Source organism: Rhinolophus sinicus, chromosome 1 (assembly GCF_057876585.1).
Source record: "Rhinolophus sinicus isolate RSI-liver-muscle chromosome 1, RSI-T2T, whole genome shotgun sequence".
Lineage (NCBI taxonomy): Eukaryota > Metazoa > Chordata > Mammalia > Chiroptera > Rhinolophidae > Rhinolophus > Rhinolophus sinicus.
Window position 1 is genome coordinate 108,134,259 of NC_142501.1, and position 16,181 is coordinate 108,150,439.

The window sequence follows — 16,181 nt, forward strand, 5'->3', positions numbered from 1 at the left end:
TTTACAATAACATTCTTTTAATGAAGATTAAAAATCAAGGAAATATTACAAAGAAAATAAAAATAACAAGGACAAATTTACATGGTTTTGATACTTCATGAGACATAATTAGATTTTTCTCTAAGTTTCACTAAACAACTATACAGTAATAGTTAAATAAATCCATTGGTTTATACAAAAGAAACACCCTCACACAGTAGAGAGTCTCATAATGCCTCGGTGAACACCAATTTGATGCTTTAGGACTTTAATATGCTGTTAACAAATTTTCAAACTCAAGCAAGTTTGGAAATGTCTTCATACTGAATTCCTTCAACTCTGCGTCCTTTTAAAGGGCCCTGCAAATTAAAATAATTGAGGAAAAGGTTAAAAACACACATGTACTTAAAAGACACGAAAATGACACTACACTTCTGAATACAAATTTGCCTTTTCCATATCCTGAAAATACCATCCAGGATGCTAACGTTTCTATCGCTATAAATTTTAAGAACATTCTATGGCATTCTCATTAAGAACTATCACACATTCTTCAATGGTATCTGAAAAGTGTTGTCACTAGATACTGCGGCGAGATCTGCCAGTTGTTCACCATCTCCTCTGCCTCCTGGATAAACAGTTAGATTTCCTAGCTCCCCGTGTGGTTAGGTGTGACCATGGAGCAGCCCACGGACGTGAACAGAAGGATGTGTGCCCCTGCCAAGCCCAGGCCATGCTGTCCTCTACCCTCAATCCAAAGCTCCCCCTTGGTCCGCCTGAAGCACACAACATGACAGCTGTAAAAGCCACTTGTTGAGGATGGTAGAGCCACAAGTTGGAAGGACCCTGGGCTCACAATTACCTCTTATTACCTCTTAGAACAGAGCTGTTCCCTGATCAAGAGCACCATTTTGGATTTTTAGCACAAGAGGTAAACCTCTATTATGTTTGTACCATTATCAATTTGATAATTTCTTTCTCTCCTTTTTTTCCCTCCTTCCTTCCTTCCTTCCTTCCTTCCTTCCTTTCCTTCCTTTCCTTCCTTTCCTTCCTTTCCTTCCTTTCCTTCCTTTCCTTTCTTTCCTTTCTTTCCTTTCTTCCTTTCCAGCAAATACTATTTTAAGCAATATAAATACTCAAACATGTTTGTCTAGTTTGGCTGTGACAATTGGGCTGGTCTTTATTATAGAAACTGAGTCCAACTTTAAACATATTTTCATCTTCTCCTCACATCCAACAAAAAGGGAAAGGGGACAACTAGATATGAAAGACAGTACCTGTCATAAGAGCTGACACAACCTGAGAACATAGAGTCTAAGAATATGGGCTCTGGACCTGGACTGCCCAAGTTCAAATCCCGCCCTCCTCAAGTGACTAAACCCTTCTGTGCTCCATTATCCCCTAGTGGGGAATGATAAAGTACCTATATTACTGGGTTGTTGGTAAATATAAACGAGTCAATACATATAAAGGGCTCAGAACAATACCTGGAACATACTATGAGTATGAGCTCAAAAATTTTCAACTCATTATTAAATCTTTTGGCTAAAATTTAAAAGTTGGTCCTCTCCCTTGCAAAATAGAAAATGATGGTGATGATAATGACTCCAATCCTGAACTTAAATTTTAACATTTTTTACTGAGACACATGCCTTCCCTTCAAGAGGCTTTCTAAGACGCCATTCTTTTAATATGATCATAATGATTATGTGTAAGGGAAGTTAAGTTCCCAGATAAAGCATGACCCAGGTAGAATCTTACATTATCGAGTTTAAAAGGTCTATGGTCAATTACAGTTTTATGATAAGACTATGAGGCTGGGAAATAAGAAGGGAGCTAGACATTTGCATTAACTAGGCAAATAGCTAAACAACTGAGGCTATTTTTGAACAATTTGTTAACTATTTTTAAATCTGCTTAATAAATATAAAAATTTCAGGGGATAAGGGGAAGGTGAGAGGTTTTGAAAAATAGTCGGTAACCACAAGATGGTCATGGGGGTTTGAAAATTAATTTGGGGAACGTACAGAGGGATAGTGGATGGGGGGAGAGGGGTTCACACAGTGTGAGGGATATAAATGATAAACGTCTAAGTTTTGCTTTGTCTTGTGCACCTGAAACTAATAAAAAAATTAAAAAAATATATAAAAATTTCAAGTATTATGATACTGACACAAATTTAAGATGCCAGAAATGATTTAAAAAAAAAAAAGCAGGAGAAATCACTTGAAAAGTTTGTGTATTTCATGGCAGTGTCTCGAAGAAAACATGGGACATAAGAGAGACACAGCACCAGAAACACAGACTTTTTATTTATTTTTTTAATATGGAGGCAGGCAGCAAAACAAAAATGAAAAGGAAAACAACAAAGAATAAGCAGGTGGGATTCCTCTTCCAAAAGTACATGCTACTTTGCAACCAACCAGAAAGGGTTTTTATGTGGATTTCCCCCTCGGTTCTATCTCAGTACAGCTCTGTAAGCAACTAAGGCATTAGAAAGAAAGATGAAACGGGGGGTTTCCAGTTCTTGAAAATCATACAAACTGTAAACCAAAGGTATCCGGATGGAACTTAGGAATAGCCTCAGTGGTAATTAGTTGTTTTGTGTTTCTTTGAGAGGAAAACATGAGACAGCATCTAAATTGGATAGTATTATAAAATTAAAAAGTGGAGGAGGACCAACCTGCCATGGAAGTGGGAGATTTCCCATGACTTACACTGACTGACTCAGAGAGAAAAACGTACTGACTTAAAAAAAACTCAATCTGTTCAGCCAGACTGATAAAATCTTCAATATCCTTTTTTTCTCTTATAGTTTATGTGACAGTTTCTAGGTTAGTATTGTCAGAGTCAGGAAAAATAAAATAAAATAAAAGGCCTAATTTACTTAAAATGTGATATCTGTCAAACAAACACCCAAATGCTTTTTCCAGAAAACCTTCCTGAGACACAATTCTCTAACCAATCCATACAGGGGTTTAGGGGCCTAGGAACTCCTTAAGATAAAACATAAAATTTGGCAGTTGTGTGCAATTTTTTCGGAGAGAGTTTAGAACTTTCATCAGGCTCTCCAAAATATGAACACTTAACTGTACTGGAGATGAAGAAGTCTTTCATTTAGAGATAAAGATACATAATGCATAGTTCAGAATCCTAAAAAAAATTAGGCAGTGGGGACGAAGCACGTTTCAGATCTTTCCTTCTAAAGACGTCTTAGGTCCCCCGTGGCCTCACACACAGACCGGTCACTGAACTAGCAGTTCTAAATCAGTAAGCAATCTTTGATGTCAGATTTCTTTAAATGAATTATTTTATTGATCTCTTCTCCCTTCATCCTTTATGAAAGGAGTGGGGACGTTTAAAAAAATTGACCACTGGCTTTTCCCCCATTAATTATGGCTCTACAGTCCTCACTAATTATACCATGCCAAATTGAGTTTTATATTATTAGATATGAGAGCAAAAACATTAAGAGATGAAACTACATATTGTATAAAATTTTATGAAATAAAAGACTAGAAAGGAACAGACCAAAATATTAATGGGGGTTATCACTTGGCTGGGAGATTATGGGTAATTTAAAAAATTATTTACATTAAATTGTATTTGCAGTGAGTATTGCTATAGACTGAATGTGTCACACCCAGAATTCACATGTCGCAACTTAATGCCAATGTGATGGTATTTGGAGGTGGAGCCTTTGGGAGGTGATAAGGTCATGGGAGCGAGCCCCCATAAATGGATTTCTGCCTTTATGAAGGGACCCCAGAGAGTTCCCTTGTCCCTTCCACCATGCGAAGACACATGAACCAGGAAGCAAATCTACCAGTGCTTGATCTTGGACTTCTAGCCCTCAGAACTAGGAGAAAGACATTTCTGTTGTTTATAAGCCACCCAGTCTGTGGTATTTTGTTACAGCAGCCTGAACAGACTAAGACACATATACATTTCCTTTTTAATCAGAAAATAAAATGCTCTAGCAATGGTAGTCACTAGAGAAAATAAGCTTACTTACAGATTTCCAAGTAGGAGAGAAGGCAAACAAAAAACCCAAACTCTACAATAAAGATCAATCCAACAAAAGAAAAATGGCACATTTTCAGAGCATTTTGAAATTTCTGTCTTTGTGTAAACACACTTACAGTTTCGATGACTATAGTAGCTGAAAAGGTCTTCTCATTGATGGATTCTAAGGTACCTTCATTTCCTCTGTAGCCTCCATTTAAAACGAGAATTCTTTTTCCTACAATAGAAAAGAATACGACACCGAATGCAAAGAAAAGGTCTACTTTTTTCTTCTACTTTGTTACAGCAAAATGCACTGAATGAATATGACGAAAAACAAAGTCCTTCTCTTGGAAGTTCTTAATCACTTAAAAACTTTGTAATATTCTAAAGTATAGTTGTAGATACTTTGATTACTATCAGAAGACTCCTCATTTTTTCCCCACTTATTTGTCAAAGGGATATGTTTTCATTTTAGATTGCAAGGTATGTAAGGTATAATACTTGGAGGAAAAGCTCAGAGTCCACAAGTAATCAGGAAAAAACTTGCTTGCTTTACTTTGTCTCTTTTTAAAATCATAAGATGGTTTGGCGGTTTCATATGATATGCTTATCATATGACTAAGCCATTCTATTTCTAAGTATTTTCCCAATAGAAAAGAAATCATATGTCTGTACAAATACTTGCACATGAACGTTCACAGCAGTTTTATTTCTAACAACCCAAAACTGTAAACATCCCAAATGTCTATCAACATGTGACTGGATAAACACACAGTAAGGAAAGCAGATGAATGGTTGCCTGTGGGAAGTCAGGAGGCCATTGGAGGGGTGGGAGAAAAGGATTATAAAGGGAAATAAGAAAACTTTGAGGGGGGTAATGAAACATTATTTTGATTTCAAGAATGGTTTCATGAGAGCAGTCATGTTTTAAAGCTTATCAAATTGTATACTTTATACAAGTCCAGCTTACTGAATGTCAATTATATCTCACTAAAGCTGAAAAAAATATTTTTAATCCATTAAATGAGTTTTATTTTAGAGGGAAAAAAATAAAGGATCTGAGAAGCGAAATTTTAGAGTCTGACATTATCATTGTGGCAGCAATGATATCACCGAGAAGAGACTGGGTCGGACAAACGAGCTGACCAAAGTAGCATTAATACTAGATATTGTGTTAGTGCCCAAATGATCGAGATAATTAAGGAAAAGCAAAAGCAAAATAATACTGACTTTTACTATCGTGTTTTCCCAAAAATAAGACCTAACCGGAAAATAAGTCCTAATATGATTTTTCAGGATGACATCCCCTGAACATAAGCCCTAATGCGTCTTTTGGAGCAAAACTTAATATAAGACCCGGTCTTATTTTCAGGGAAACACGGTAGCTCAGGTACCTAAATATATTAATATTAATAATAACCCTAATATGGCTGAATTTATCAAGACATGTCTGTGTTTTGCTTCTGGAAAAAAATAACTTTAGGAAGGCAAATTTATTCACGCCACAAATAGCTTCTCAGAGGACTGGCAAACTACCACGTCACCTGAAATGAAATAGGATCAGCTATACATGCAGTTGCTAAAAAGGAAGCTCGTCTCTGTAACTATCAGGTAATCTGAAAAAACTACAGTTTAACAAATGAAATCACTCACTTTGTTGGTATTTGCATTAATTCGTCTGCAAAAAAGGTTTACCTGGTGCAGGAATTACTGTTTCTAAATGAGTCTGGTCAAGTTTCAGCTTGTCTCCAGAATCAATCATCTTTACAACAGCTGTGTATCTGTCAATTACTTCCTGTCGTAAAATCAACAATTTTAAAAACAGAAGAGATATGTGAACACAAATTTCAAAGGACAGAAATCAGTAAAATGAAAACAAGTGAAATTCTAGTCAAAAGATAAGAGTAGCTCCTTCCATAAATGACGCTGTTTTATAAATGCTGTATACGATTTCTCAATCTATGTTTCTTAATAAAGATTTCAATTCAAAGCTTAGTTTAAGGTTTTCATCGGGAAAGAATAAAAGACTGGTGATCTCAGAATAAGACTTTAAGAAATATAATGAGAGGGGTAACTTTGCCCAGCTTGCAGTACAGTGGAAGGGCAATTTATGCACGCACAGGCTGGGCGCTCAATGAAACCAGATTCAGGAAAAGCAAAAGGGAGAAAAGGACTGGGGTGTTGATTTTTAAATTTTAAAATCCTAGAGCGGCCAAAAGACGGTCTCTCAGTCCAAACACAAGGAAGTCCTCCTTGGAATCCTGAGGACATAATTATATTGCCCATCATCAATAAAGAGAATGCATCTTACTGGTTAGCAAGGCGTGCCCACTGAGTTTAAGAGGTACCAGTGGGATTTAATGCACACTATTTGCTCCAGTAAGAAAGCAGAGTAAGGTTAAGTATAAACGGTGGTTGAAAATGACACATCTGTCCAACAATTAGGAATACAACTTTCCTTTTATGGAACCATCAGGAACCTTAGACAGATGCTTTCTGCTACTATGACTTTATTTTTAAGGCATGCCAAAATGGCTTTACTCAGTCACCCATCAGCCCCTTTCACAGATTCCATTCATAACTATGTTCTTACCTTAACAATGCCCTTTTTCTTATGATATTTCTCTCCAAGTTTTTTGGTTATAATTTTCACAATGATTTCCTACAAAATAACAATAAAAAAAAAGATGAAAGGAAAGATATAATTATCTTCCGTTTTACTCCTTCATTTTAAACCATGTTCACCAAAAAATCATCATAAAATATAACTGCTCCGGCTAAATAGGAAATTTTGGAGTTCTAAGCCTTCCCAATGATGGCGTTTCCTTATTAATCTTTCATTCTTTCTTTCTCTTTTTATTCAACACAGTTACCAAGGGGAAAAACATACATCTAATGGCAGACTTCCAAAGTGCAAGTTTCTTGAAATCTAGGACCTTTACCTATAAATCTCAACTCTATGAATTCACGTCTTTCATAGACAGCTTCTTCTTTGCTGTGCATCCCAGGAAGTGAAAAGTATCAAGGATTTTGTACTGTTGGTGTTCACTGCTGATAAAAACGCAGCCAGCCAGTCTCCCAGGGAAGTCCCAGGACATGACACTGTCCACAGTGTTTTTTCCTCCTTATGCTGTTTTGAATTTTTGCTACAAGCGGGATTGTTCCAGATTAGCTCCAGCTAAAAGTATCGTTCTTCTGAGCAACTAATTCTGGAATGGGAGAGAAAGCTGGGCTTATTGCATAATAATGCATTCTGACATGCTTCTTTCTCGTTTTCCTAGTTTGGGTTAGCTGTGTGATGACTGATAGTAAAAATGACATCGCCTAACTTGCTGCAATACTCACTATAATTCTACATTTGCTACTTTGAGCGACTATAGTAGGTAGTAGGTGGTCACAAGTACTCCATTAAGCCATGCTAAAAATTATGTTAATGAAACTTCAGTAAGGACTTTGTGGGGAGGATATTCAATAGTAGGAAGACGTGTCTAAGAGAAGACTTGACGGGCCTTATTCTTAAGTGTCTTGTCTACTTTCTAAATAAGCCAAATAATGCCTAAACAGCTTCTCTGATTTCGTCAGAGTATTTCGGCACTGAATTTCTCATAGACCCCCATGGGTACACATTCTTAAAACTTAAAGGTAGCTCATTACATCATTTGACTTTTTGACACGTTTGCAATAGATCTGTTCAAAAACTGTCTTTTCTGAGTTTAAAAAAAATGAAGTTTTCCAGTCTATCACTGTGGACTATTGGCTATTTTAACAAACATTGCGTTTTTCAAAATAAGAGATACACTGAGTCATCAGAGCACTGTTGTTTGACTGTCACTTGTACCTAACACTCTGTAAGGGGAAGTATGAAGAAAACCTGAACAATTTACCAGATGAGAAAATTATCAACAGAAAATAAAATTTAACCGAAAGTTTTGGCAGTGGAAAGAGAATTTTGGGACTAACTAAAACTTGGAATACTTTGCCTTTTTTCTTTTTTTTTTTGCTTTTTGCTTTTAGTTTTTCTTTTTCCTGTAAACCAATGGTTCTTCACCAAGGGTACATATCAGATTCACCTGGGAGGTTAGTGACCATGTCTATGCATTTCACACCAGGAGGCTAGATGGGAGTACTACCGGAACCTGCGTAGTTTGAAATCCCATGGCCTATCAGACCCTAAGCTTCTGTCTCAGAGGATGGGTGTGTGCAATAAATTGCGCCATGCATGATGTTTGCTATTATGGAGACTATGGTAAGCATAGGAAAAATTTTCTTAACACTCCTGGTTAAGAACTACTGCTTTAAGCAAAATTCTTGATTATATTTTCATAAATATATAAAACTATTAATATTCAAATGCTAGCTACTCTAACTGGAAAAAGGAAAATAATTCATGGATGGTTGGTTTCTTCCCTACAAGTCCTTCCTTAACGAATCTTAACCCAAACTTCTCAGAGAGTCAGGGTGAGTTACGCTTCTCAGGAAGCAGTATTGTTTACTAGTTGAGAGTACAACCTACTGAGTCAGGTTGCCAGGGAAATCCTGGCTCACCACTTACTAAATGGCCTTGAGGAAATTACTCAAATACTTTATGCTTATTCTCACCTATAAAACAGAATAATAACAGTAATTACCTGGGCTGATGAGAATTAACTGAAACAATTCATACAAAATGCGTATTTTCCATTGAACACAGCAAGTGTTTTTGTATCAAATAACTTACTTTATGATCTGTCACATGATCACCAGGTAGAAATGTTTTCCATCATATAAGGATATACACTAAGGCAGGGATGCTAAATTATTTTCAGGCCTAGTGGCAGAATGACTATGAAGATCTGAATCAGAACTTTGGACTTCTTGACCTTCCAGGGTATTGTTAATCTTATTTTTCAAATCAGAAATAACCTAAATAACACACTACTTTTCATTCTCGTGCTACTGATTAAACCAGCTTCCTTAAGAATAAGGCGCCCTGTAGGTTTTATACGAACTTCACATCTCTGTAAGTTCAAAACAGAGTATCAATAAATAACAATTTTAAAAATTATTTAAATGTTTTCAAATTATTATAAAATGACTATTTTACAGTAATAAGCAATAATAAGGAGCAAAATACTAAGCTTTCCTTGAGTTTGTAAATTGAAACCTGTTTGTTTGTTTTTTGACAAAGTACCTAAAGGAACATTGTAAGTTCACTAAGATAAGTTGAAAACAAGGACTTTTGCATTTGCAATTCTATTTTTTAATCTCATTTCTGAAACTAAAATCTTTTGTTTTATAGTGAAAATGGAAAATAATTCCAGGCTTAAATTTAAGGTGCCCATAAACAAGTTTGGCATTAAAATCAAGGAATATTACCAGCCCATAAACATGAAGTCACCCTCCAATATAGGTGCAACCAATAATTAAAGATCAAAGAGGGGGGAAAAATCTCATTGAAGTCATAGGTCTAGCGATCAAAGTTATACATAGTTGAGAAATTTAGTCATTTATACCAAATGCTATTGAAATCATTCACTTGAAAGTACATTTAGAACTTAGGGAGCTCCAGCTGAATACATACGGGCTGCAGCCAGTAGTCTGTTCGGGAAGCCCTTTTCTTTCCCTCTTCAATCTATAGGACACGAAGACAAATATAAAATGATCTCTTCAAAATCTTAATTCATTTCAAGCAACATTCTATTTAGCAAAAGAACAACATATGAGGTCAGACAATTAAGTTCATGAACTCATCCTAGAAAAAGTGCTCCATACCTCATTGCTGAATATCACTATGGTCACCTTCGAAGGACTCCTCTTGGGAAGCTATGACACTGATGTCAGTGCCTAGTCCACCTTTCAAAGCAATTCTGGAACTCTTTCTGGAATGGCCATCAGAGCTGTGGTCATATTACCCTTGATGTTCTGAATGTCATCAAAATGTCTTCTTTTCAGTATTTCCCTTATCTTCACGTAAAAAAAGAAGTCATTGGGGGCCAGATCAGGCGAGTAGGGAGGGTGTTCCAATACAGTTATTTGTTTACTGGCTAAAAACTCCCTCATAGACAGTGCCCTGTGAGCTGGTGCATTGTCATGATATAAGAGCCATGAATTGTTGACGAAACGTTCAGGTCATCTAACTTTTTAACACAGCATTGTCAGGACTTCCAAATAGTAAACTTGGTTAACTGTTTGTCCAGTTGATACAAATTCACAATGAATAATCCTTCTGATATCAAAAAACGTTAGTTAGCAACATCGTTGCAATAAGTTCATGAACTTAATTGTCAGACCTCGTAAAACACATACTTCACAGAAGATCAGTGATATAATTTGTATGCTCTGATAAATCAAATAAATGTTTTTTGGGTTTTTTTGCAATTAGCCTTTGATTAAAAAAATGAAATCTGGACTGAAGAAATAAAAGGTGATAAAACAAGTCAATTGACCAAGAAAATAACCACAAACCACCTCGCCTTGGGCAAGGCCATCTGCCAGTCCTATACGGCCCTCTCCCTGCCTCCTCCCATGTCACTGTGACAAGCTGGAAAACAGGCGGTAAAAACAGAACAGTTTCACAGCAATTTAGCACAGCAAGGTTAGGGATACTCTGATGGCGAAAATGAGCTTCCCTGTTGGATAAGGATAACCCAGCTTGTGAACAGAGGGGAAGAAACACAGAACCAGCAGAGCTGTGTAATCACTAAAAGTGTGACCAAATGAAAAGAGAGCAGGCTGGCCATTATGGCTCTACCTCACGCCGTCTTCTTGCTCAACTGCTAAGACTTAGAACCCAAAATACCAACTTTCAAGGGGACAGAACAGTGTGATTCTTCAGTTGATTCTAAACCTCATTTTAATTTCTACAACTTTTCAATATGAACAAAGACTATTCTAAATTTAGCACGGATTATATTCAAAGCACGTAGAGCTGGCTTTCCATTTGCCTTTGAATTAAATTTAAAAACTCTTGTCATGGCCTGACATTCCTGTGCTCACCATGCTCATCTGGCGACATGGCTCTTTCCTTCAGATGCTTGAATTAGAGACCTTTCCTGCCTTAGAACCTTTCAGCAAGCCGTCTCCGCAATCCCTGCCTTCAGCCCTCTTTGGCATGTAGCATTTTGTCATTACTTAGTCACTGGTTCACTTGTTCCCAGAATGTCTCTCTCAATAGAATGAAAGCTGCGTGACACACAGGGACTGTTATTCTCCTACTCGCAGACCCACGATCTCGCACCATGTCTAGTCCGTAACAGCGACTCACTGTTTGTTGAACGATGGGATGAGCACATCTCACAGTGCACTCAGATTACTCTTCAAGCTTCCAGACTGCCCTGCATGGTGCGGACTCAGAAACAAGGAAGACCAAAGAGTGACCTCCATCCCTTCACAGTGGAAGAAAAGGGATGGGGAGACTAGAGGAAATGACATTGCAGAAAAAGGAAGCTGCTTCTTGGATCCATTTATCCTTTCTCGTTGCCTAGAATTTCTCTTCTCTTGCACGTATCTCATAAATTTACTGATTAGGTAAGGTCATGTGTTGGGAGGGAGGAAGGAATATTCAGGGGGTACACTAAGAACCTTCTGCAGAACGGCGCCAAGTTCCAGGTAGAAAGTATGGCCCCAGATCCAGACAATCACAAGTTTTCAATGATTGACCACATAAACTTAGCCATGAGGTTAAATCAAATTAAAGCTATGTCACGGCCTTCTCCTGCTGGCAAGGAGGCAGTAAGTGGAAGTCAGACAAGAGGAGAGCAAAAATTGGGGGGTGGGACCATGGAGGGTGCCAATTTCACAGAACCACAGAAGGAGACCAGCTTTCATTTCCAGCTTCCATTACCACCAAAGTCCTTCTCACTGACCTCTACTGCCCATAGCTGCATGGAGAGTTCTGCAGACAGTACTTGAGGCAAGAAACTAAACCTCGGTGGGGGATTCCAACTCTATGCAGATGGAACTGCATCTCAGCTCCTTTTCCCTCACCTAGTATATGCACAATTTCGAACTTTACATGAATCTAATAATGGTGAAACGATTTCAGTTTCTCTAATTTAAATTGCATTATTCCTCTAACACTAAAGAGTTGGTAGGCAGCTCGTGCACTGTACCTCCATGATTTCATCGAGTGCAGATTTCTTTTTCTTCTTTTCTTTTGGTTGAGCTGAGCTCTGAGAAGCCTCTTTCCGTTTCACCGACGCTGTAGTCTCTATCATCTTCAGTGCACTTGGTCCCAAAGAACTGAAGAAAAGAGGAGCCGTGCTTGTTAACAAAAAGTACGCACAGATGGAGGCTTTATAATGTGCACAATGAACAGCACAGAAGAAATCTCTTACGTGATTCATTTATAATACATTAGTCAAAACAAGGAAGGAGCTGTCTGTGTCCCCTACCGGACCACAGGCACAGAACAGGTACACCTTCCGGTCTCCAACCCCCTCCTGCCGTCACCTCACCCCTTCAGTTATAATAGTGCCATAATAATCAGCTCAGCAGTGATGACAGTATTGGTTCCGGCGTGAGGCAGATCAGGGTTTGAGGCTACTTCTGCTAGAACCTCGAGCAATTGGCTTTGCTAAGCTTCCATTCCTCATCCATAAATGGGGATGACAATGTAACCCAACTTAGGACTCAATTGCAAGGATTAAATAAGATGTTTGTAAAATGACTGGTAGAAGCCTAGCACATTACCATCAGTTCTATTTTTTTAAAGCAAAGATCTCAATGTGTCACTTAAATATTGTTGATTGCTCCTGACTAGCTAGAGTTGACATGTAAATTCGAAATTTTGTAGTGTTGACATAAGATCGTCACCACTGGCCTCGGAATACTTACCCTGACTTATTATGTTCACTGGCCATTGTAAACAATTTGCTATTGACTGAGCCATGCCCTGTAATTCATGCTTTTGCAAATTTGCACATGGCTATTTTATACCTAAAATAATCTCTGCATTTATCTTGTTCTTCATGAGGCTTCTTGGATTGTCGTTTTTTGAACTGCCATAGCATTTTGTGGTATATATCACACTCCACCTTCTATTGTAATCATTTGTATGACTTTTCTCTCATATTAGGGGATGTACTATATATATATATATATATATATATATATATATATATATATATATATATTTATACACACATATGTTATATATACATATATATGACATATATACATATATAATATATATACATATATATGTATTTATATTTGGTTTATATTACAGGAAAAAATATATATATAAAAATTTTTTTCCCTATTAAGTAGCAGTAACTATCTCATGACTCACATAAAATAGATGCTCAATATTCGTTGACTAAATGAATCTTATCAGTCTAATTATTTAATCTGTCATATTTACAAAATGTGAAACAAAGAATATTTGCACAAACTACCATGGAGATAACCAAGAAAAAAAGTGTGATAAATAGAAAATACAATAGAATTATTTTCCATTATTTTTACGTTTTCTTAAGAAAGGCATTTAAAGGTAGTATTACAGCGTTCTTTTAAGAGAGGAACCGAGGGAGATATGACATGCAGAGAAGATGATGTGATGATGCAGCAAAGAGAAATCTGAAGACTGGCGGATGTAGCCACAGGCCAAGGAATGCCAGCAGCCACCAGAAGCTGTAAGAGGGGAGGAACCCACTCTCCTCCCAGCCTCTGGAGAGAGCACAGCCCTGCAGACACCTCAATTTCAGAACTGTGGCCTCCAGAGACAGAACAGATTGCCACAATTTCAAGCCACCTAGTTTGTAGTAATTAATTATAGCAGTCGTAGAAAACTAATACAAGGGTGACCAATTTGGGGGCCACTGGGACCAATCTTAAAATTCATCTACACTTAGGAATAACAAATAATAAAGGAGAATGGAGAGAAATAAATACATCAGGGTCTAAAACCACGTAACATGTGTGATATGATATAGTCAAGCCTGTCTTCCAGGTCATATCAGATGAATATTTGGAAAAGAATTTTCAAATGTGCCATACATAGAACCCAACCGACTGAGTTCTTCATGATACCTAATATACCGTGTTTCCCCGAAAATAAGACCTAGCTGGACAATCAGCTCTAATGCATCTTTTGGAGCAAAAATTAACATAAGACCGAGTCAATATAATATAATTAATATAATATAATATAATTATATTAAATTAATATAATTAATTATATTAATATATATTATTATATTATATTATATTAATTTTTGCTCCAAAAGATGCATTAGAGCTGATTGTCCAGCTAGGTCTTATTTTCGGGGAAATGCGGTAGGTGTTAATTCTAAAATGTTTTGATCAAAGCTAAGACATTTGGCAAGTCATTCAGAAGCAGTTATACACTGTTGACTCGGCCTATCTATTTCCTTCAATTCTCCTAGCCAATCATTTAGTGTAGCCTATAAACTAACCAAAAAAACAAAACAAAAAAACAAATGAAACACCGAGTTAAGCCCTAAATAAATAACATGTAAAATGCTAAGTAAAATAGAAAATATCATCCAGCTTAAAACTAAATTCTTGTATATACTGATACCTTCCTGAATATCTTCTTTTATGTTTAGCTTTTTAACCTCTTTAACTAAACTGAATGCACTGCACATAACACATAGTGAATAAGTATTTGGTGAAAGAATATGTAGAACTAGAAGAAAAGAGAACACAAGAAGTGGATAGAAGTACCCGACTACATGCTAATCCAGGGTTTTGCAAACTACAGCCTCAGGGCCAAATCCAGCCTGCAGCCTGTTTTTATAAATATGATTTTACTGGAACACAGCCACATCCATTTGCTTATGTACTGCCTATGGTTGCTTTCTCACTCTGACAGCAGAGTTAAGTGGTTGTGACAAAGAATTATATGGCCAACAACGTCTAAGGTATTTGCTATGTGGCCCTTTGCAGAAAGAGTTTCTGGACTCCTGCCTATACTACACCATCTAGAGAGAAAGGCAATTATTACTGAGTGCCTACTAGTGTATTTATACTGTACTAGGTGCTTGTATGGAGGAGACAGGTCAATAACTTAGCCTCTAGTCTCGGAAAATCTTAACACAGCAGGTAAAACAAAAAACATATACCCAGCTAACATTTAACCGTGCTAAGTAGGCTGATAGAAAAAGAACAGTACTGCAGTAGCACAGAGGGAACCATAGACTGCAGGATTCACGGAGAAGCAACAGTTCATCCATGTGAAGACTTTAATGAAAATGAGCCTTTCCTCAAAAGACAGAATCATCTTATGACAGGCAACTAAGAAAGAAAACAGCTGCTACAAAAACCACACACACAAAAACACCCCAACCAACCATCAAACAAAACCCCAAAATGAAAATTACAACCAGAAAAGGTAATTCACAACACTGCTGCTTTTGAAATATAGTAATGGACATTTCCCACAATTCTCAAGCTCTAAGGTACCTGTTCATGTGGCTCACTCACCTTGATTTGGAAGATGCTGCCGCTGAACTACATGCTCCTTTATTCAAATTAAATGTAACTAGAAGAGAACAATTGGTGTTCCAGGTATTTCAGGAAAACTGTAATAAAACTTAGCAAATAAGATACCACAATATATCCACATACAAATTCATGAACATTCTGAATAGATGAGAACCGGAATGCTCCTCTCCAGAGATCACAAATTCCTGTAAAATGTGCTGGATGGACGCTGACAGGGCTGGGAAAGACCTTCCTATGACTGAGCTGAGGCAGACAGCTTTGCCTGCCTCTCCATCCCGCTGCCTCTCCATCCCGCTGCCTCTCCATCCCACTGCCCCTGCTCCCCTCACCAGCAGGAATCCAGTTTTGTTTAGATGTCCACATCTATCACACATGGCTCAGAGGATGCTATGGTTTGAATGCTTGTGTCACCCTAAAATTCACAATTGAATGAGTTGAAAGCCCACGCCCAAGGGGATGGGATTGCAAGGTAGTACCTTTAGGTCTAAACCAATCAAGATAATCTCATCGCCTTTCACAGTGACTGTTCGTGAGGTGGACACATGACAGTCTGGCCAATGACATTCAAAAGGAAGTCCACAGGAGGGGTGTTTCGTGTCTTCTAGGAAAAGTTTCCTCGCTCATAGGGGACTCCGGGAGAGAGGAGAGATGCTCTCTGTCATCGTCTGGACAATACTCGGTCTGCATATGATGGCAGTGCTGGCAGCCACCTCATGTGCAGCTCCTAATAGTATGAACTACCTACC

At 37.5% G+C, this 16,181-nt stretch overlaps 1 protein-coding gene across 3 annotated transcripts in view; it reads right to left on the reverse strand.

Annotated features, from left to right (window-relative positions):
* Window positions 1–16,181, reverse strand: part of KIN (Kin17 DNA and RNA binding protein) — a 27,837-nt gene continuing 11,656 nt past the window's right edge. For 2 of the 3 annotated variants that reach the window (XM_019738216.3, XM_019738212.3), the window contains exons 7-13: window positions 15,415–15,472; window positions 12,078–12,207; window positions 9,548–9,598; window positions 6,581–6,649; window positions 5,683–5,782; window positions 4,122–4,222; window positions 1–338 (exon numbers count right to left, since the gene is read on the reverse strand). In XM_019738216.3, coding sequence (XP_019593775.1) covers window positions 276–338; window positions 4,122–4,222; window positions 5,683–5,782; window positions 6,581–6,649; window positions 9,548–9,598; window positions 12,078–12,207; window positions 15,415–15,472 — 572 coding nt within the window. In that variant the 3' untranslated portion in view covers window positions 1–275. The remainder of the gene's footprint in view (window positions 339–4,121; window positions 4,223–5,682; window positions 5,783–6,580; window positions 6,650–9,547; window positions 9,599–12,077; window positions 12,208–15,414; window positions 15,473–16,181) is intronic. The other variant, XM_019738214.3, reaches the window with a different exon arrangement.